This window comes from Coenobita brevimanus, chromosome 57 (genome assembly GCF_032717465.1).
Source record: "Coenobita brevimanus isolate Jiangsu-jjx chromosome 57, ASM3271746v2, whole genome shotgun sequence".
In the NCBI taxonomy this organism is placed as follows: domain Eukaryota; kingdom Metazoa; phylum Arthropoda; class Malacostraca; order Decapoda; family Coenobitidae; genus Coenobita; species Coenobita brevimanus.
The window spans coordinates 12,294,552-12,317,400 of NC_137010.1; the positions used below are offsets into that span (position 1 = coordinate 12,294,552).

Here is a 22,849-nt window from a genome sequence, read left to right on the forward strand (position 1 = left end):
GCTAGGCAAGTTGGTCCTGACATTTAAGATGAGAGTGACCAGCCTCACTCATCCCTGAGTGGCATTATGTGAGCAATAAACCCCAACCACCCCTTGGATATATACCTTAACCGGCTCAATCCGATTGCAGCGCCGTAATTACCCACTAAACCACCAGGCGCCAAAATTTGGTTGTAAGGTTACTACCCAGCGTAGTAAATGGTTACCTGGTGTACAGGAAACCATTTGGCTTGTCACTCAGTGTAAAGTCACCCACAGGCAGGAGGAGGAGGAAAGAATGAAGGAAAGAAAGACACAAGAAAGAGTGTAATGTCCTCCTTTCGTTGCTACGGTGATAGCATTAATACCGAAAACTCACAATCCACGGAATAACCAATGCACGTAGCCCCCCCCCCAAAAAAAAAAAAAAAAAAAAACGCGTTTCACACGTTGAGCCGAAACTTAGAGGCACACACGGTTCCTCTTTCGTGCTCAGAATGGAGAATCGACAATAACATCGCTTATTCTCATTTTCGTAATCAAAACGCAAAATCCACAAAACAACCAATGCATGTAGTCCAAAAAGAAATAAAAATAACCCCACAGTTCACGATAGGTAAACAGGCCGAAAGTTCCGTGGGGGTCCCAGACAAAGGCTGGGTCGTGAGGGTGGACAACAGCGGGGCCCGGGTGAGCCACGCGATGGCAATTGTGGCTGACGTAAGATGGCGCTGACTGACAATGGGAGGCTGACAATGACTCCCTGTGTTGTCCGCTGTCTGCCATGGAAAAACGAGACAGGATAAAGAACACGAGGTATTATAAGAAAATGGAAAAAACTAGCGAAAAGATAACAAAAAAATGGATTGAACAGGGAAATGAGATAAAGGAAAAACGGCAAAGGATTGGAGACGATAAAGAAAAACGGGAGAAAGATAAAGAAAACTGAAGAAGGGCTCTGAATGACGGCGAAATAGGCAAATATTCAAAGAATAAAGGAAAATTCCATCCATCCATTATCCAATCCTATATCGCCCCATAGGAGCGTAGGAGCACGGGGCTAGGCAAGTTGGTCCAGACATTTAAGATGAATATATGAAGAAAAAAAAAATGTAATTCATCTGCTGAAACACGAGCTATCGGGTTGCACGGAGAACAGAATAATGTTTAGTCTCAGCTTAATATTACGAACAAGTATACTACATTAAAACAAGCAAGGATGGTCATAGCTGTGAAAGGGTTATCGAGATATTTTTTTCACAGAATAAATGCTTCGACTTTCCTCCGCTACAAAAAGCTACTTACATGCGTTCACAGAAAAAAAAAAAAAAATAGAATGCAGTCCAACGATGGAAAGGGGGGAGGGGTAACTAAAACCACATAGTATCATAAACTTTTAGGGAAAAAAAAAATGAAAGTCTGAAGGATGTACTGGTGAATCAGAGTGGGAGATAAACAGGTTAATCATATTGACGGAACAGAAAAGTACATTTGGGATAAAGCTTGATAACCCCTTCAGCCTTTCGGCATATCTTCTGTTATAATTCGGTTTCGTGCTAGATGATATTATTAAACTTATAAAGGACGTGTCCGGGCTGAAGGGGTCAATCTAAAAATGGAAGGATAAAACTACGGTACAACACAAAAATGACCTTTTCTCACATCAGCCAGGTTGGTCACAGGGCTAGCAGATCACGAACGAACTTAGTGAAGCCACTCATAGAGAGACAAGGTAGTTAAGATGTTGACCGCGCTCAGGGGAAGGACCAGAAACCCAAACCGCGCTTCCTGTGGCATTATAAGTGCGGTCATGTAGTGGAGGCTGGGCGGTGTGGTGTGGTGAGGCGCCGCGGTGAGTCTTGATGCTGGGACGCAGGTACCATCACACACACCCTCTGCCAACACCACCCCCATACTCTCACCTCACCACTGCCAACACCGACTCTTGATGTAAGGGCGCAGGTTAGCAACAGACACACTCTTACGCCAGCTCTACCACAATCACCACTAAAAGCTCCACCATCACCATCACCACCACTAAGTGCTACCACCACCACCACTAAAAGCTCTAGCACCACCATCATCACAACTAAAAGCTCTACCACCACCACCACTAAAAGCTCTATCACCATCATCGCCACCACTAAACTTTCTACCATCACCACGAAAAATCTCTATCATCATACACAACCACTAACTGTTCTATCAGCATCGCATACTACAATGCCATGCCCTCACCAGTGCGTACACCTGTGACTGGAATGTAATAAGTCAGCAACAGAGGAACCAACATCATTCTAAATTATGCCACACTACTCTCAAGCTTAAAAGAGCAACTGTCACATCATCATCACACTAATCAGAATCACCAAACCCAGACCATTTCAAAAACATTGCAATGTAATACAGTTTAGTAGCAGCAGAATCATCATCATCGTAATCATCATCACCATTGCCTACACCTACGACTCATGATGCACGGGCGCAAGTAACATCACACACCCTCATGTCAGCTCTACGAACACCACTGCCATACACTCACTGCTGCTACCACGACCATGCCCTCCCCTTAACACTGCCTACACCTGTCACTGAAATGCTTCTAAAGCAGAAGAACCATCATCATCTTAAACAACATACCCTCTCCAGTGCCTACACATGCAACAGGAGTGGCATTTACATCATCATCCAAAACAACACTATTATCCCCCGCCCAACCATCACCACCACCTCACACACCGTCTGAGAAGCTCAACCTATCACCACCATACTCTCTTTCTACTCCTTAAATCTGCTACTCGGATGTTGATAATCCATTAAAAAAGGAACCACCAACAGCACCACCATCATGAACACCACCACCATCATCACCATCATGAACACCAGCACCACCATCCCCTCATCATTGCACTGCCTACACCTGCCACTGGAGTGCAGTAATCCACTTACAGAAGAATCGTCACACTCTTCCCTCCCAGGTTTATGTACAGTATTCTATACAGACCCTGATGCTCAACATTATCGATGGAGTGATCGGGATACAGAAACGACACCAAAGCTGATGAAAACGGGAGGAAAGCGGCAAAAACATGTTGAAGTTGTCTACCGACATCTTAACTTCTGCTAATAGGCCTATTTACACAAAACTTTAGTAAGTGACTATAAAACACGTAACTGACGGTTCACCTTACTTTTATAAACACTGCTCACAGAGCTTTGTTGTACTTTGTTTTTCAGGGTTAACATAACCTGGACTTCACGAGCTGCATTACATACACATTTTTATTTTTCCATAAATCGATCCCCGCATACCGGCACGTTCTTCAATGATTAAGATAATTGGTTACACGTACATAATGAAGACTGTAACCCCACCAACACGACGTGATCTCAGAAGCTAAATAAAATAATCTGGCACTAACCAAAATACAAGTCTTGCGTTAGCCACAATAACAGTTGTCTGGCCACAACACCGTGAAAGAATTGTCATCAGGCTGGAGGGGTTAATTAGAAATACGTTTTGCGAAAATACTTACTCAATGAAAAAAGGTGTAATGGAGCCGTGACTCAGTTAACACGACCCCGCCGGTGCAGCAATTTCTGATGAAAACATTAACGACAAACAATTATTCTTACTTACAAGGACAAGGTAGAAACTTTGGGCTTCTGGAGGGAAAAAAATCGATCTCCTCGACTTAGAAACACTGTCACAGGAGATAAACCATTTTTGTAATTTCAGAACTTATTTAAACTATTTTCCTTCCAAACTTCCCGCAAAGTTCTTGTAATCTCAAAAGTTACTTTAATTATATACCTTAAAAATTACTTTAAGCTCCGTAGCTGCAAAAAATAATGATATCTTTTCGAAAGTCAAGTATAATAACATTCAATCGTTATGTAATAAAAACACAAGCGATCTTATCTATGCAACTGTGAATGCATATTGTAGCGGGCGGCGAAAATAGTGTGGGACGCTGGGAAGTTAAAGAGCGAGAAAGGAGATATTTGGTGAAACAGGGAAGAGATATTTGGTGAGACAGGGAAAACAAAGAGAGAGAGAGAGAGAGAGAGAGAGAGAGAGAGAGAGAGAGAGAGAGAGAGAGAGAGAGAGATTGTTTACAGAGCCAACACCCCACCTTTGTAATCTCTGTTAATTACCACTGCCCTTAATTACGAACACCATTTAACTGAATCCGGCCACGATGGAGGGAAGTGATCGCCAAAAAAACTCAAAACATTCGGTGTGATGACGTATTCTGTATTTCATTCTCGCTCTCGCCACACCATACTAACCCTTTGAAGCCGATGGCGTATTGTCATGTAATTCTTACTATTTCTAGACAATTTTATTTTGCCAAGGAAAGGATATTCGAAATGGTGAAGTTAGGTATAGCCTGTAGTAACTCCTTTGTTACTAATACCCAAACCAAGTTTAATAAAATCGTCGCGAGTTAGCAGGAATTAATCAACAACAGTAGCAGGAATAAAATAATAAAAAGTGCAGAAATAAATAAGACGCGTCCACGGACTGAATGGATTAACCATTGTAAGACACGCTTTTCACTGAGGGACGATACGGCTTTCATTAATCTCCAGTACTAGAAGTCTTTTCTATACTGAGTAAAACCGTCTGGAAGTAGCACGAATAGGAGGGCTTGACAAAAACCTCGCACAAGGAGGGGAGGGGAGGGACTGAGAAAGAACTAAATCATGAATAAAGAGGGTCTGCTTAAAAAAAGAAAAAAAAAATGATACATAACACAGAGGAAAGATACAGTAAAAGTGAGAAAAAGAGGAATGTATTGTAATAAAAGGGTAAGTAACGCAAAATACAAATGTATCAGTTAGAGAAAGGATCTCCTTAGAGAGCGGGGAAAAAACTGCACAAAAATATGGTACAGATTACTCAGAAATGAACTGAGCAATAAAAAAATGAAAACTCAAGTACTGGGAACAAACCACACAAAGCTACCGTATCTTGTAATTATGAGGTGACAAAGTAAACAGAAGTAAGATAGGGTAAGGCGAAGTACCAAGAACAAACAGCGTTCAAGGGTGGGGAGCTAGGAAACTTAACACGCTGAGAAGCAGCGTTGGGAGGTGAATGGTGAAGGATATATGGTAATAAGCGAATGCTGGAAAATATAATAATAATAATAATAATGTGGAAAAAGTAACGACAGAGACAGCGTAGAAGAGAATCGCTATTACATTAAGGGATCGATTATAGTAACTCAAAAATTAACAGCGCCAAAAGATAAAGCAATCAGTTACGAGGGAGGACTCCGAAATAAAAGTCCCATAGAGACAGGGAGCGAAGTATGCATAACCCAACTGATAAGTAGAAATAAATTAATACAATGACCTATTTTCTTCTAATCATGAAAATCACTTAGTATTGGAAATGTCTGCGGCGTAAAAGATTGCGTAGATGTGAACTGGACGACTACACTTAGCGACTGCTGGGAATGGAGCGCGGAGAAGGAATTTTAGTGTCAATATTTGGATACAATGACATTTGGGGGTGACGCTGGTGGGGTAGGTAGTGAGTTCGGCACGGGTGGTGGTAGGTTGGTAGGTACAGTACGTAGGTAGAGAGAAGGTAGGTAGGCAGGCAGGTAAGTAATGTAAAAAATTTATGTAAACAACGGTGACGGAGTGTGGTGGAGAGAGAGAGAGAGAGAGAGAGAGAGAGAGAGAGAGAGAGAGAGAGAGAGAGAGAATTTTTCGCAGGCAGGCAAAGGAACCGGAGAAACACACACAGGCCAACTCACAGCTGAATGCCCACAATGCCCTGCAAAGACAATGGAAAAGTCGATAATGGAGTCTGAATGTCCAGGCGGAGAGGAAGGCAGGTTGGTAGGCTGGAAGTAAGGCAGGGAGGGAGGTAGGCAAGAAGTAAAATAGAAAGATGACAGACAGGCAGACTGGTAGGCAGGGAGGGGGAAGGTATGGCAAAACGTATGCATGAACGGAAAAAAAACAAAAAAAAACAATACATATCAAGCTATCCAAGTACGTGGGTAGATTTTTTGATAGATAAAGGCAGATACTGTTAGACAGATGCACATTACCTACACCGTCAGACAGATAGACAGACAAATTTCGGTCTTGCCTCTCCTCTGCCCTTACATTATCCAAGCAATCCTACTCACATACCCTTCCACCTCGTTCCTGGTCTTCCTTCACTCATTCTCGCCACAGCCGGACACTCTCAACCTTGGAGTGCATTTCCCACAGACTTTTTCACACTTTCGCCGGTCGGACGTACGTTAACGCAACTGATTTATTAACGAACTGATGAAAACATGGGAGGTGGTGTACCAGAATAATCCTTATACGCCGAGGGGAAAATAGTGGTATGAAGAGAAGATTATGACACTGCATAAAACGTAAGCAAAACTGTCTTTGCTGTGTGGTCGGAGAGAATGCGATATCGGATATTCAATACCGTAGCTTGTGTATCAAAACGAAAAGTTAGGTATTTTTTTGTATGGCCTCTATGTAGTTGCTTTATTTTTTCTTTTTCCTATATACTGATCTGTCTATACCTGTTCTTCAGTGTACAGACTCTTTGTAATTATTATTTTTTCTTTATATCGATCAGTCTTTATGTATAATAACATACCTGTTAAACAGAGTATGAAGACGAAATTATTACTATTATTATTATTATTATTATTATTATTATTATTATTATTATTATTATTATTATTATTATTATTATCATCATCATTATTATTATCATTATTATTACCGGTATTGTTGTTGTTATTATTATTATTATTATTATTATTATTGTTGTTGTTGTTGTTGTTGCTGTTGTTACTGCATAGCGAAAAAAAATCGCACTGTAATGAAACTGATTTACATTATTATTATTCACTGGACGATGATAAACTTCATTGTCAGCAGTGAGCACTGACCAGACTGTATGGCACAGCGGCCAGTAGTAGGGCAGGGACAACGTACTATGATGAAAATGGCATCCGATATGGAGGAAACGTATTCCACAAACAGCTTAGTCTGAATGACAAGAAAAAGCACCAAAAATGATGTCTTGACACAAAGTCGGAAGAGGGGGGACGAAGGAAGGATTAGATGACGAAGTGAATTTCAGAAGGAACAAGCGACAAAACTTATCGCAAAAGGATCCGGCAGTATTTTTGTGGGTAGGAAAATATTACAAATAGACAGAAGAGTCGCTGACAAGGAAAGCTCATACCAAACATTCCTCCGAATTATTGGACACAACCACCAACTAACACAGGAAAGTGGAAAATAAATAAATCAGATGCACAAACTGTAACGGAGATCTTTGTACCCTCGCAACATATACTTATTAAAATCTGTGGGTGAAATTCATGCATTTGAGTTAGTCCCGCTACAGTACGGTAGGGACAAAAAACAAAAATCTGGGAAAAAAAAAATAATAAGACAGTCCCTAGCATCAGACAAACGGGATGATGTCATATGCAGTGTTAAATATACTAATACATGAGGAAAAGGTACCAGAACCGCTGCTGCTAAAAAGTATGGGTTTAAGTGGACAATGTATCGAAATACGTGAAAAATGACCAAAAAAGGGGGAAATAATGACGCCAGAGAAGCGAAAAATGTAACGTAGTAAGTGAAAAAAGTATGAACATCCACAATCAGCGAAAATGTACGTCATAAATTCAGTGTAATGAACTAATCCTCCTTATCGGTAAAAAAAAAAAAAAAAAAAAAAAAATGCACGGGAGGGGGGTGAGAGGGGCCAGAATCAACAGTAATGTAATTTAAAAAAATAAATGGGAAAGTACCAGAATCAGGATTACCTAAAATAGCCTACTTACCCTTCTATCGAGAACACAAACGTCGTTACAGGCCGATACCAACTACGGGCTAGAGATGTGAGGGAAATTTTTGCGACCTTCATCTCCCTTCACTAGAATTAAGAGGAAAATTGACCAAAATAACAAGAAATGAGGAGAGTGCGTAGAAGCGAGCGAGCCCCTTGAAGCAGTGTCCCCTGGCAGTGTACCGTCTACCCCTAAGTCCCTCTCTATTCACGGCCCGCCTGCCTCGAGATGGATGGCGGGAGGAAGTGGGAGAAGGGCTTTATCTGGTGCTGGGGGGAGGTGTAGGGGAGAAGAAAAGGGCTGGGGAGGTTGATGGAAGTGGCTGGCGTAGAGGGGTTTACTGGGGGTTAATGGCCGAGGAAAGCGAGAGGTTTTAAGGAAGAAAATGAGTGGAGATGCTGGGGACAGGGAGTTTAAGAAGAGAAATGGAGTTTGGGTTGGCAAATGTGAAGGCAAGGATTGGGAAGGAGGGGTTAAAAAAGAAGAAAAGAGCTGAGGGATTGGGGAAAGTGAGTGGAAGAGTTGGGGAAACTCGGAGGAGGTGCTTGGGTTAAGGGAGAATAAAGAGCAAGGGGTTGTGAAAATTGAGAAGGAAGAGGTTGGAAAGTAAGGGATGAGGCTGCAGCTGGGAGAACTTTAGAGGTTAGTGCGAGGGAGCAATGAAGGCTGGACTGTTGGCGGGGATGCCTGAAAGTTGGAGAAATAATAGCTTTGCAGATGAAGAAGGATGAGTAGAAAAACAAGGGATGGGGACGAGTACCAAAAAAAAGAAAAAAAAAAAAAAGGCAAGTTGAGAAAGATAGATAGATAGATAGAGAGAGAGAGAGAGAGAGAGAGAAAGTTGATGTAACCGAACAGGAGGGGAAGGAAGGGAGGGAGGGAGCGAAGGGGAGAGAAAAAAGAGGGAGGGAGATGAAGGATTAAAAGATGGCGGGAGGGTGGAGGGGAGAAAAGGGGTTAAAGAGAGGGTGAGAGAGGGGTGAAAAAGGGTAATGGGGTGGGAGAGGAGGGGAGAGGAGAGGAACTGAGAGATGTGAGAGAAGGAAAGGGAGTTGGTGTGTGTGTGTGTGAGAGAGAGAGAGAGAGAGAGAGAGAGAGAGAGAGAGAGAGAGAGAGAGAAGAAAAGAACAGCCGCCAAATCAAATGCAGCTAAAAGACTGGGGTGAGGGAGGTCAGGAGTAAGGAAATCAGATGAAAGACACCCAATCATTCCCGACACAATACCTCCCAATCCCTACGCCACAACCAGTACCCAGGTGTCGCCAATCCCTCAGCCGTATTATGCAGAGGACTGGGGGCGATTGGGAGGGGGGAGTGACGGGGGACGGAGGGGAGTACTGGAAGGAGGATCGAGCCTTAGGGAGAGAGCACGTGAGGTGGGTTGTTAGTTGTTATACCCCGGAGACTTTTGGTGTATGAAGCAGATTGCTCTCTCTCTCTCTCTCTCTCTCTCTCCTGTACACACACACACACACACACACACACACACACACACACACACACACACACCATTCGTTATTACCTAGTCTTCCCTAAGCCAATAAAACCGTCAGTGGATAAATAACGTAATCAATAAGGAACAACTACTTAACAAAAATTTAGGAAAGTAAAGAACATCACCAATGCTTTTACCTTCCTTAATTAATATTTTTACCGAGTGCCTTGGCGTTTTTCTTTCAATATTATGTGGTCACGAATGAAGGAAGAAATGAATGAAAAATATACAAGGGAGAGAGAGAGAGAGAGAGAGAGAGAGAGAGAGAGAGAGAGACGTGCAAACACTCTAAACATCATTCTGCCTTACAAATTAGCCTCTGTTCAGCCATTAATGCACTCCACGAAAATTACAGAGATTTGTCTGCGTTTCTTTCCCGTATCTAACTGAACGAATGATGGATGATTTTTTTTTCTCTCTCTCTCTCTCTGGATGGGACGAGTTTGTGTGTGTGTGTGTGTGTGTGTGTGTGTGTGTGTGTGTGTGTGTGTGTGAGAGAGAGAGAGAGAGAGAGAGAGAGAGAGAGAGAGAGAGACCTAAGAAGCCTTATACACGGAATACTCCATTCAATACGGGCTTACGATGCATTGTAATACTTAATATCTCCATAACTAAACTTCATAAAATAGGCAGTAACATTGAAAAAGTACTCATCAGCACCCTTACGTCATACGAGTGTCATGCTTTGCAGAGCGAAGACTAGAAAAAAAAAAAAAGACGGACAAATAGAAAAGAAAAAATCCCCAAAGATGTAAAGGGTGTCCCATGACGTGAACTAAATCACAGATTTCAGGTGATTCTTCAGCTAATATGACGGCCTTATGGGTGAATTATAAGGGAGACTATTTTCGTCTTTTTGATCATCAGTATTTGCAGTTTCTTAAGGAATGGTAATTTGCATCCATGTTGATAATTATTTTTTACTCAAAATCCGCCGACTAATCTTCTTCTGAAGTTAGTACTGTAGTACTGTACATCGTTATGAGACGCCCTGCATAAAAACAAACATTTTTCTTCAACTTCAGTTAACGTACAAAATATTAAGCTGTTGTGCAGAGCGTGTTATTGACATGAATAGCACTGTGTGGGTATTGCCACCAAATTTCAAGGAGAGTCAGAGCAGACGGGTAATAAGTGAGTTTCAGAAGGAACAAGTGCTCGGGAAGTATTTTACAGGTAGGGGACAATCAAACATACCGTACACAAACTTAACCATCATGTATACGCCACACAGACGTCGGCTTACATCCAGGTCCCTATTGTTATGAACGGGGTTTTACCAGTTAGGTAGTCTTGTACCTTCGAGACGTTTCTGGTACCGTTTGTTTCAGTACGAGTCGTCAGAGTTGCTAGTTTGCCTGGTGTTTGTGAGCGTAGTTATTTCGTAAGTTAAACATTAATTTATTTTTGTGCTCTTTTTCTTTATAATGTTTTATTTAAGTAATTGTTTGTTAAATTATGTAATTCAAGTTCATATGGTTAATGATTTAGTGTTATGTAATGTAAGACAACTCTAGAATGTTTTGATGTCTCGTAGTTGGTAACTGTTGTTGCTAGGGGCTGATGCAAGACAGTATGTCCTAGAATGTTGGAGAAGTAGAAGTTTCGAGAGTAATGGAAGCTTATATAAGGATGGGGTAGAGATTATAACAAGTTTATGAGGTGTCAAGTCAGTTTGGAATTTAGTCGGGTTTCGGGTCAGTTTGTGCAGTGTCAGTGTCAGTGAAGGTTGTATATTTTTGGTACTTGTGAAAGCAGTGGCAAACAGTGACGGGTTATTGAAGTTTGTATATCAGTGGAACTTGAGAAGACAGTGAAGTGTATTAAGTGTAATTACTGTCAGTGAAGATTATTTTCAGTACTTGTGTAATAAATGGTGTTAGCACGCACTAAGTGTACTAACTGTGAAGTGTTGTTAAACATTAAGTGCAACTGCAATCTATAAAGTGTGTATAGCTCCAGTGCTTGTGAGAACAGTGAAGTTGTAAAGAATTAAGTGGAATTATTTGGAAAATAAAGACAGAGAACTTTAAGGAGCCAGTGTTTATATTCGCCTCAGCTGATCTTGTGTACTGCACACCTAAAGGCTGACCAAAGGAAGAACAACTCGCTGGGCAACGTCCTTCCTGTACTGTACTACTGCTGTTGGAGCCTGTAGCAGTGTGGGGCCTGGGACGTACACTATTTTCACTTTTTAGTAAGGAGCACACTGGTCTTACCGGTTGTGCGCGACTGGGGAGCTGAAGCGATGCTGGGAACATAGAGGAACCGAATATTTTATACCGTACATCATTCTTTGAACCCCACTGATTCTAAAACTAAATTAAAGAGTTTGCATTCATTCAACATTTGGAGTCTTAGGATGCTGTGCAATACGCAGGGTAGGCATACACATTACAAGAGGCAATGTTGCATCTGATAGTTCATTAATATCGGTAAGTTTGATAACACTCTAGAACTTGCAATCTCCCTGAATGCCTCATCTAATCACGCAGGTAGTTGGACAAGGCTTAGGCTACGGTAAGAAAAGAAAAGAAAGGAAAAGAAAGCAACTAAATAACGATAATGCATGAAAATCAGCCTACCGTGATATTCTTTCTCCAGGGTCTTCACTGCTACCCAATACGGCGCTGGTTGTAACTGCAGAGGCATGGTGTTGTTTGGGTGACTAAGGCGAAATGATAAACATGATGTGGCGTACAATCACAGGGTCTGCAGTACAATTACAAAACGGGGATTTACAATTATGGGTTTGGATCAGCTACCCCGGTTTTATTGTCACTCCCACTATTTCCTTCTCTCACTCCTTCCTACATTTTACCTTCTTATTTTCGTCACTCCTTCCCTCTTCCATTCCTTCCATCAATTCTCCTTCATTCCTCTCCCTACCTCCTTGACTACCCATCCTTCACTCACACAACCCTTCCTTTCGTCCGTCCCTCCTCTCTCACTTTTTTTCTCTCCCTTTTCCTCTATCATTTTTTTCACTCTCTTTCTATCTCTCCTATTTTACCTCACTCCTGCATCTCCTCCACTCTCCCCCTCCCACCATTCTGCCTCCCTCCCTCGTCCCCCACACTCCCTCTCTGCGCCATCCCATCTCACTCACCTTTCCCCCCTTTCTACTTCCCTCCTCCCTTGTACCATCCCACACTCCCTCACGTCTCTTTCCTCTCTCCATCCCTGACTCCTCTCCTCCTTCCCTTCCTCCAATCAAACTCCACCCCCCCTCCTCTTACCCGTCTCCCCTCCCCCAGGTCCCACCCGCGGCAGCCACCAGAAATGCAGTTAAAAAGTAGACCAATTTTTCTTCCTCCCCCTCCTCCTCCCTCCCCTCTCTCTCTCTTTGCAACTGCCTACTCTGCTTTCCTTTTTCTTCACTTTCCCCCATTTCTCCCTCCTATTATTTTCTGTTTTTTCTTATTCTTCCTCTCTATCTCCATTTTGTTTCATTTCGTTTCCCGCATCCGTACTTTTCGCTTATCTTTCCATCCTTTCTCCCCATCTTTCTTTCTCTCCCTATTCCCTATTTTCCTTCCCTCCTGCTCCTCCCCTAAGGCCCGTTCTCTCGTACCACAGTCTAGCCAGCTAAAATCCAGTCTGTAATTGCACTGTTTTGACCCACGGCGAATAGCATCTCCTTCCTCCCCATTTCGCTCACTTCCCATAACAATTTCGTTCAGCCTCCCGATTCAGAAACTTAAGATTAATCTTCGCTTAACTAAGATCACTTTTCGCAGGAAGGTTAAAGTAAGGAGTGTGCAGATTTTTCCCATGTTCCGAATCATTTCTACAAAAACAATTATTAACAACGAGGAAAAGTATCGGAGGTTATCTGGTTATCTCAGGCCAGGGTCTGAAATCAGGAATATACCCTATGAGCCATTTTGTCGTAACTAATACCGGTACCGGTATTTGTTTTTGCAGGAAGCTCAAGGGACGAGAAGTGCAAAATCTTCCTTTGAATTCTGTCATTCACGGTAGGCATTACTTTTGATTCTTTTACCCAGTAAAACAAATCTTAGTTACGAGGAAAATTATCGGAAGTTGTCCTGTGACTACCCCCAACCATCACCTTGCAAGGGATGGACAAAATTTGTATTTTAAGCCACCGTCAGACGATTTTAATCAGCTTGTAGAAACACACAGCAGTCAAAGACTAACCAGATCATTTCAATAACGTTGTTTCATTCTGTTCCTGTTGAGGTATCTTCAGATTACTTTTTTGTAGCCCAGGAGACTTTTTGAACGGATGGATGGGCACCTCATGGTTCATTTCAGTTCGAAATCTTTTCCTTAGTGTTAATAAAATCGTTTGGAGACTGCGCAAATAAAATGAGAAAGACGTCCTCGCGCTGAAGTTGTTGAATAAAAGTGTCTAGAAGTGACAAGAATAAAATAACTTCATCGGACTGAAGTGGTTTAAAACAGGCGGAACCACACGAAGGCCAGTGGAACGCCTGCAGTGCTAGAGGGAAGAGGTGGTGAGTAGTAGAATGGGATGCCGGGCCGTTCTCTATAGTTCCCCAAAACATCGCGTTCTCCACTTCCACAAACCTGCTATAGTGAACACAGTGGCCACAGGAATCAGGGCACAGAACTTCCCAGAAATCAACCGGACAGGCTGACTTCGCCGGTTTCTGTTATCTCAAGAACGTACGGTAATTGAAACAAAGTCTGTAAAACTCCAAGAAACCAACCAGAGAACACATGGAAAAGGGAAATACGTAACAAAAACTCCTAGGAATCAACTGGGCAGATTTGCTTCACGGGTTTCTGCGATCCCTAAAATCTGATGTTGAAACCACGGCCCAAACTAAACTGAGACCAACCTGGCTAAATGGGTCTCTAACAAAATCCTTTTTGCTTGGGCCCCTGAAATATAATACTGTATTCCACTCCCACTCCACTATCTGAAAACACACCCACTCCCACTCCACCAGTCTCTAAAAACTTTAAGCGATTCAAAACCCTCACACACACACACACACACACACACACACACACACACACACACACACACCAATAAGGCTCCTGCCTCGACAATCCAACCTGAAAAAAAAAAAAATCCAACCCCTACAACTGTTTTCTGAAACCACGTTAAGAATGTGAAAACGGAGAGCGTGGGTAGCGCCTGCACAGATACCAGGACGTTGAGAAATGGATGTAAGGGCGATGATAATGATTGGTTTCTGCTACCCCTCCCAATCTCCCTCCCTCTACCCCTCTCCCCTCTCTCTCTGCTACCGAGCCCCATCTTCCTCCTTAGCTCTCTTTTTTCCTTTCTTCACTCCCCTCCTCTTCCTTCCCTGTGACTGGTTTCTGCTGCCACTTCCCATCTTTCTCATTGTATCCCTCACTACTACAACGTCCCACCTTTTTCCTTAGCTTCCCTTTTCTCTGTTACCGAACTCTTCTCGTTCTCTTTTCTCCCCCCCCCCCTCTACTTTTCCATCCTTTCTGGCTACCATATCTAAACTATCCCCTATCCCCATCCTATTTTCTTTTCTTCTTTCACTCAGATTCCCTCCACCCGCCCCCTTCTCTCTCATTCCCCCCAATCATCCATTCTCCTTCATCTCTCCTCAATCCTCTCTTCCACTCTTTTTTACTCCCTTCTCTTCCTTCCCTCCAATTTCCTCCTCCTCATATCTCTCCCTCTCCCTCCACCTCTCCCTTCCTCCGTCCCTGCCTGGAGCGCAACCACAAGAGAGCAATTTTGTGGGTCTCTCTCCTTCAGTTGTTGACCCTGCCGAGATGGCGGTAGCGCAGGCAGGAGGAAGGGAGACAGGGAGGAAGGCTGGGAGAAAAAAAGAGGGAGGGAAGGAGAGGAACGAGGAAGGAGAGAAGGTGGGAAGAAGAAAGGGGATGGGATGGTAAGAAAATGAGAGTGGAAAAGGAGTACAAAGGAGAACAAACAGCGACAGAATCATTGGTCCTTTCGGTGTTGTTTGATCAAAAAGACTATGACTATGATATCTAATTCTATGAGATGAAGATACGGACAGCAAAGCGAATGAAGTACAGAAGAAAGAAGGGAACAGGTGGGAGAGAGAGAGAGAGAGAGAGAGAGAGAGAGAGAGAGAGAGAGAGAGAGAGAGAGAGAGAGAGAGAGAGAGAGAGAGAGAGAGAGGATGCAGTAAAGAAGCAGTACTGGTTTGAGCTCGTGTTGTGATGAGTTTATTGTGATGTTCCTGTGCTGAGAGAGAGAGAGAGAGAGAGAGAGAGAGAGAGAGGATGCAGTAAAGAAGCAGCACTAGTTTAAGCTCGTGTTGTGATGAGTTTATTGTGATGTTCCTGTGTGTGTGTGTGTGTGTGTGTGTGTGTGTGTGTGTGAGAGAGAGAGAGAGAGAGAGAGAGAGAGAGAGAGAGAGAGAGAGAGAGAGAATCTTAGTGCGTTTGTGAAGCAGTTATGTCATGTGCTGTAATATTCTTTTCAGTTGCTCTGGTCTGTTTTTGTTATAGCTTAATGTGCCGCTGTGTTGTTTTACTAATGTGCTGTTCTAGTGTTTAGCTGTGGTCTGGTGAACTTGTGGGACCCCCCCCCTCTCTCTCTCTTAATGAACAGTGATAAATCAGCCTCCCTCTCACCCCCACACCCTCTCCCCCTCACCCCCACACCCTCTGACTACGCCCAGGGCTACAACCACTACAGTACCAGAATACATCTAATATATACCTTTATGTATCCGGCTCGGCTACATCACATGAAACACGAAGCCTACAGCAAACAGGAAGATTATATCAAGAACAACGTAGTGCGAACACGACAATAGAAGCACCGAGTACATAGCAAACAAGAAACGCAGAACATCGGTAATGAGAATACGAGAAAGGAAAGCTGTATTGCAAATTCAGAAAATACCAATGGCAGTGAGAACACGAAAAAATATACATAGCAAATAGAACATAAAAAAAAAAAAACGCTCAATTCCGTGGCGTCATATTTTATTTCATCCTTTGTTACCTCAAGAATGACGAATTAATTTTTGAAGGATCGATACCGATAGTAATGAGGGGGTTGATAAAGGCTGCCTAGTATTTCTCTGGTTCATAAGTCTCCCCTATGCTGAACAAAATCGTCTGGAGATAACCTAACCTTAGACCTTCCTTGGCTGAACGAGTTGAACAAAATGCATTGCGAACAGAAAAAAAAACAATAATACCACGTAATAATAATAATAATAATAATAATAATAATGTCAGACAAATCATAATAGCAAAAACACCAATACGATAAAGTGAGCAAGGAGAAAATCAGCCACAGTAACAAGATAAGTAAACACATAGGAAAATTAAAACCACGACAGCTGGCAAAATAAAATTATAGCATCACTTTAACATCAGCACAAACACTAGCAGAAAAAAAAAAAATTTTTAAGGACACACATGTATACATCCTCACATATAACTTATATACATGTTAACAAAAACAAGAACACAAGCACTGCATAACTCTCTCTCTCTCTCTCTCTCTCTCTCTCTCTCTCTCTCATAAACGCACATGCACACACTCCTACACGACCTGCATATAAGGACCGTACTTATCTTCACTCACATATACGTACACACACCAAGATGAACATACTAATTACTCACACACACACACACACACACACACACACACACACACACACACACACGATCAGTTTTAAGTTACACAGCTTTTTATACATACATACACATACGGTCCATGACAAGCAAATTCATCGTCTTGGGTTCAGTGATGTAGTCTATGTTCTTATTTTGGGTTAAACACTGCATGAGTAGGTGATAATTAATTCCACAACTACCACTATCTCCACGTTTACTACAATCACCACAATCATCGCCAAGTCTACTACAATCAATACAATCATCGCCACGTCTACTACAATCACTGCAATCATCTCCACGCCTACTACAATCACCGCAATCATCGCCACGTCTACTACAATCACCTCAATCATCTCTACGTCTACTACAATCACCGCAATCATCTCCACGCCTACTACAATCACCGCAATCACCTCCACGTCTACTACAATCACTGCAATCATCTCCATGTCTACTACAATCACCGCAATCATCTCCACGTCTACTACAATCACTGCAATAATCGCCACGTCTACTACAATCACCGCATCCATCTCCACGTCTGCTGCAATCACCGAAATCATCTCCACGCCTACTACAATCACCGCAATCACCTCCACGTCTACTATAATCACCGCAATCATCTCCACTTCTACTACAAGTATCACAATCACAACTATCAACATCACAATTTATATTATCACTATAATCACTTGCTGCCTATCCATCAGAGCCATCACAACTACCACTCACCACAACTACCAAACACCTTAACGATTACCCACAACTACTGCCTTATCAACAGGAACCACATCTAGGCCAACACACCGACCATACCTACCACAACTACTATACTCACACTCACCACAACTAGTCTGCCACAGCTACCACTCCCAGACAACCATCACTTCCCCCAGAACCACCAACTCACCTAGGCCTACCACAGCTGCCACACCTAATACCACACCCATCTGAATTATCACAACCACCACAACTATCACACCTGACAAAAATAACACTACCACACCCACCTCAGCCAACACAACTATCACACTAAAGCTACCACAACTATCATACACACCACAGCCACAAAAACTACAACTACCACACTCACAAAAGCTACTAAAACTACCACACCCACCTCAACCAACACAACTACCACTCACCATAACTACCACTCCGCGTGAGTCACCTAAAAATATGGGGGTGGACTTAGAGATTTGTTGAACCGGAAGAGCCACTTGAGAGAGAGAGAGAGAGAGAGAGAGAGAGAGAGAGAGAGAGAGAGAGAGAGAGAGAGAGAGAGAGAGAATGAAGGAGGAAGGTATGTATAAAAATACAAACTGATAGGAGAGAGAGAGAGAGAGAGAGAGAGAGAGAGAGAGAGAGAGAGAGAGAGAGAGAGAGAGAGAGAGAGAGAGAACGAAGGAGGAAGGGATGTATAAAAATTCAGAGAGAGTGAAGGAGGAAGGGCTGTATAAAAATACAGACAAACTGACAGAAGAGAGAGAAACGGAGAGATATTTGGATAATAAACAAAAAATGAGAAGAGATAAAGACAAACAGGACGACTAACACAAGGCATATAAAGAGGGGGGGAGGATGAGATGAACCCAATCAGAGAGAGAGAGAGAGAGAGAGAGAGAGAGAGAGAGAGAGAGAGAGAGAGAGAGAGAGACTTAAAAATCGGTCCTAATTAATAACAATAGACTCGTTACCCCTCCTGCCAAGCTCCTACAGAAAACGGGATGTGGTTGGCGTCAAGAATAGACTTATGGTTGGCCAAAGAAAATCGAAAAAAAGGAAGCAAAAGAAATCCCAATAAAAAGAAATATGACCGGATGCGTGGAAAAAACAGGGAAGGGGAGGAGTCTAGTATTATAGAAACAGGTTTACTGAATTACAGAAAAATTACAATAAGACCTGGGAGAGGATGGAATACAATGACTAGATTAAAAAAAGAAGTAATCGAAAAATTAGTGATTTAGTAAAAAAAAAAAATGAAAGTGGTGCAAAAAACACGAATAACTGAGAACAGAAACGGAAATAAGAATACCGGTACCGAGAAAGCAGCCTATATTTATGACAAAATTAAGACCAACAGCCTACTGGGGGAGGCGGTGGCTCAATCGGTAGAGAGGTGGCTTGCGGTCCTACCGGACCCAGGTTCAAATCCAGCTGGGGCAGGGAACAGTTTAAGGATTTCAATTTCATATAATCAGGCTTTACTGATCTACCAGAAGACCCGCCGACATGTCGTAAAAATACCCCCGCTAATACCAATACACCAGTCCTGTATGAGACAGCCCTAGCATGTATTCAGTATGGACGGTGGGTGTTAGCGCCGAAGTGGTGACATGCAGAGGTGTGCGGTACGTAGGAGGACTACTGGGCCTTGAAAGCAGGCTGTGAAGCCTATGCCCAGAGTCGGTCACATAAAAAAAAAAAAAAAAAAAAAAAAAAAAAAAAAAAATATAATCAAGAGAATGTCAACGAACTGAAATACGGTAAAAATTAGTATGATGTCGGTAAATAAATAACTAAATATATGTCACAAAAACCATCGTTCATTTGGCTAAAAATACCTGATTAGATGAGTGAACAGTGGAAACAGAAAGCATACATTCTCCCATTTTCAAGCCTTCGACATTTTCTGCTCCATCCCACAGGTCACAGTATCCACACTTGGCTTTATCCTGTCAGAATCCTACTCCACTGCATGTAAGAGATGGGTAGAATGCAGGGAAAAAAAAAAAAAAAGTAAATGGCAGCTACCACATACTGTATGTACCAGTGAGACAACTATCAGAGAGAGAGAGAGAGAGAGAGAGAGAGAGAGAGAGAGAGAGAGACCTGAGTAATGTTTGTGTGAACGTGGGGATTGGGTTACGGTGAGTGTGTGTGTGTGTGTGTGTGTGTGTGTGTGACCGGAGCAAGTGACATTAGCAGTGAGTGGCAGTTGCGTACAGGTAGAGTGAATATTTGCGTGCGTAAGTGCGACGTGCGAATGACGTTTGCGTGTGTGTGAGAAGCGTGACGTGAATACGTGTGACGGGTAAGCAATGTGTTTACGAGAGAGAGAGAGAGAGAGAGAGAGAGAGAGAGAGAGAGAGAGAGAGAGAGAGATGATGATGAGTGGTGACAGCATATGCAGGCGACTGCGAGAATAATGAAAGCTGCTGAATGTGTATAAGTAAATTATCAATAGAGATGAATACTGAGTGGGCTGATATTAACCCCTTCAGGCTGATGAGGCATTTATTACATTTTTACCCCGCACAGATCATTTCATTAAACTTGGTCGGATCTCTGGTAGGTGTTAATTAAGGCTCTAACTCCTCAATTTCCAAACAGTATCTCAGAGCTACATGAAAAACGCTATGGGAGCGACGTGGTTGACCCTGCACCGAATACCAAGTGTCCCCTAAACGTAATAATCATCAGGCAGTAGAAACAACAGACTTCATACTAAGAGAATAAATTATGACAACCTCTTCACAATGGTGCATGAAGATTCCCTTAACTCAGCTGGAAATAAGAATAATTAAGATAATCTGTAATAACACACCATTCTGATAGAATTTAAGGCTGACTGAGAACTGGCGAGTATGAATGTGTGGCTAAGAGTATCAGTAAACACAAAGTCAGTTCCCAGTACTAAATCCTAAATATACCTTTCCTCGGGGTTTAAATTCAGTGCATGGGGAACTACAATCGAGTATTAGGCACGCTATGGTCTGGACGATATTAATGACAGAGTATACCTGTTCATAAACTTACGGATTAAAATCAACCACGAGTTCCAAAACATTTATAAAAGACGAATGAAACAATGAATATTGAATGGTGTGTAGAAATTTGACTAATACAGTTGATAAGTGAGTGAATGGCTATCATGAATACCGAAGCGAGCTAATCATACATTCTATTAAGTCTATACGGATGAATGAAGTGGGGAAAAACATACAGGCACAGAAACAAAGTGAACTGTGAGTTGACTGGAATGTCAGAGTATAGTACAGTTGCGTTCAGGAGAAACAATTCATATCTGCTCATGTTATCTACGGTACTGTAGAGTCTACTGTTTGTGAGATGTTGAACCGTTTCACTTACTGCCTGGTGTACTGATTATTAATGCGCCAATAAGTGAGGGAATTAGTTCCAAATCTTACCAGCAATGGAAGCCATAGCACACTAAGCGAGTGGACGTATATCGTTTCTTCTGAACGCAACTGTACCACGCCTGTAAACTCTGCGGTATTCACACTGGTATAGAAGGCTTCGTAATGCAGCTACTCTTCCTTAATTATGAATTTAGCAGACTGCATCTTCACGTACGGTACGCCTTGTAATATATATATATATATATATATATATATATATATATATATATATATAAGTAGCGAATCCAGCGAGTAACATGAATACTGAAACGGGTATCCATGTGACATGGTCTAACTGTTGCATGTTTCAAGAGATTCAAACAAATCGGGCGAATGTTGAGTGAGGTGGCATAATTGTTAGAAAAAAAAAAAAAAGATATCAGCTGTCAGACCAAATTAACAACAAAGCTGCTCGATTTGGCCTGGGCCTTTGGAATACGTCAAAACTAAATCAGTAGTGTCAATATAAACATCGCTAACGTCAAAATGGGACGTAAACATCTCCATCGCAGACCGAGGAAAAAAAAAAAAATCTTTAATCCACGTCAGTCCCATGTTTCCCCAAAGGATGAAAGTATACTGTACTAGGGTTATTATATTAGTTTCCGGTCATAATCGACAAGGTTAGTTTAGGGTTGTTTTCTAGCTGATGTCGCCTATGCAAACACCTTTCATCTTCAGTCATGGCAAAATGGAGTATGGACTGGAAAAAAAAAAAAAAATTGTGTGCTCACCTCTAATCCATGTAGGATTTGAGGACATGATGCCACGGGAAGGGACTCCTCCAGGGCCACCACCACGCCCTCGTACCCATTATCTCGCAGCACGACTCGGGACGACCAAGCAGGACGAAGCAGTACGACCAGGAAGACGACCGAGAGGGGGACAACACCTTTCGTTTCCATTTTTGTCGGTTCGAATTAAAAGTCTCACAGCTTCATTTCCTACTTGGATGGGTTAATTAACTTTCTGGTCCATCGCGACCAGCTTCAACTGTTCTGGTCTGGGTAATTCGGTCTTATATTGTGGAACAGTTGTAAATTGTTTTGCTGGAAAGTGGGGGATTCGAATGTTTTTCCAGTCGAGGACACTCACGTAAACACAAGGTTCAGATTTTTCGTGTCACTAAGAATCAGGTAACAAGTGTTCTCAAATTTCTAGAAGTCGTAAACATATACAGTACACCGGCACTAACCCAACCACACAACCTCACCTCGCATACGTTCACTAGGCAAAAATCCTCCAGTATGTATTTTAGTTTTCGGTTTACAAGCTTCACGTCACAGGGTTATAGAAGCAAAGTCCAGCGGGCAAAGGAAAATGAGCGACACACCTCCCCTCTCAATGGTTACTGCCAAACTGAGGCTGCGAGAGGGCCCGAGAAGGGGAGATGCCGTGGGTTGGTCACTCGGCCGGAACATCCAACCAGGGGGAAGAAAACGGAGGCTGGGGAAGTCTTGTTCGGCGCGCGCAGTTGCCGGGCGTACGATGATGACAAAAACATTGCTCATATAACTCAACTGACCTTACAAACACAAAACCTCTGCACCCTTTGCGCACAACCATGCCAAATATACACAATACCACTAATAGAAGTTCATAGTTCGGCATTTTCCCCGCAATGGCTATCAAAACAACAGGACAACGCAGCTCTGTAAAGCCTTGAACTTTGACATGCGTTCTGGAAATCGACCTTGCTTTCGACTCTGTCAAAATATTAACCACTTATCTTGACAAATTCGTTCAGAGGCAGAGATAAGTGTGAATTACAGAGAAATAGGGGATGAGTTCAG

The 22,849-nt window shown here is 42.4% G+C and overlaps 1 protein-coding gene across 1 annotated transcript in view; it reads right to left on the bottom strand.

Annotated features, from left to right (window-relative positions):
* The window catches only part of LOC145401890 (calcium-activated chloride channel regulator 1-like), a 106,410-nt gene extending 84,449 nt beyond the window's left edge, over positions 1–21,961 (bottom strand). Inside the window, exon 1 of the mRNA XM_080273998.1 lies at positions 21,791–21,961. Within this exon, the coding sequence (XP_080130124.1) occupies positions 21,791–21,961 (171 nt within the window). The remainder of the gene's footprint in view (positions 1–21,790) is intronic.
* Positions 21,962–22,849: the final 888 nt, after the last annotated feature.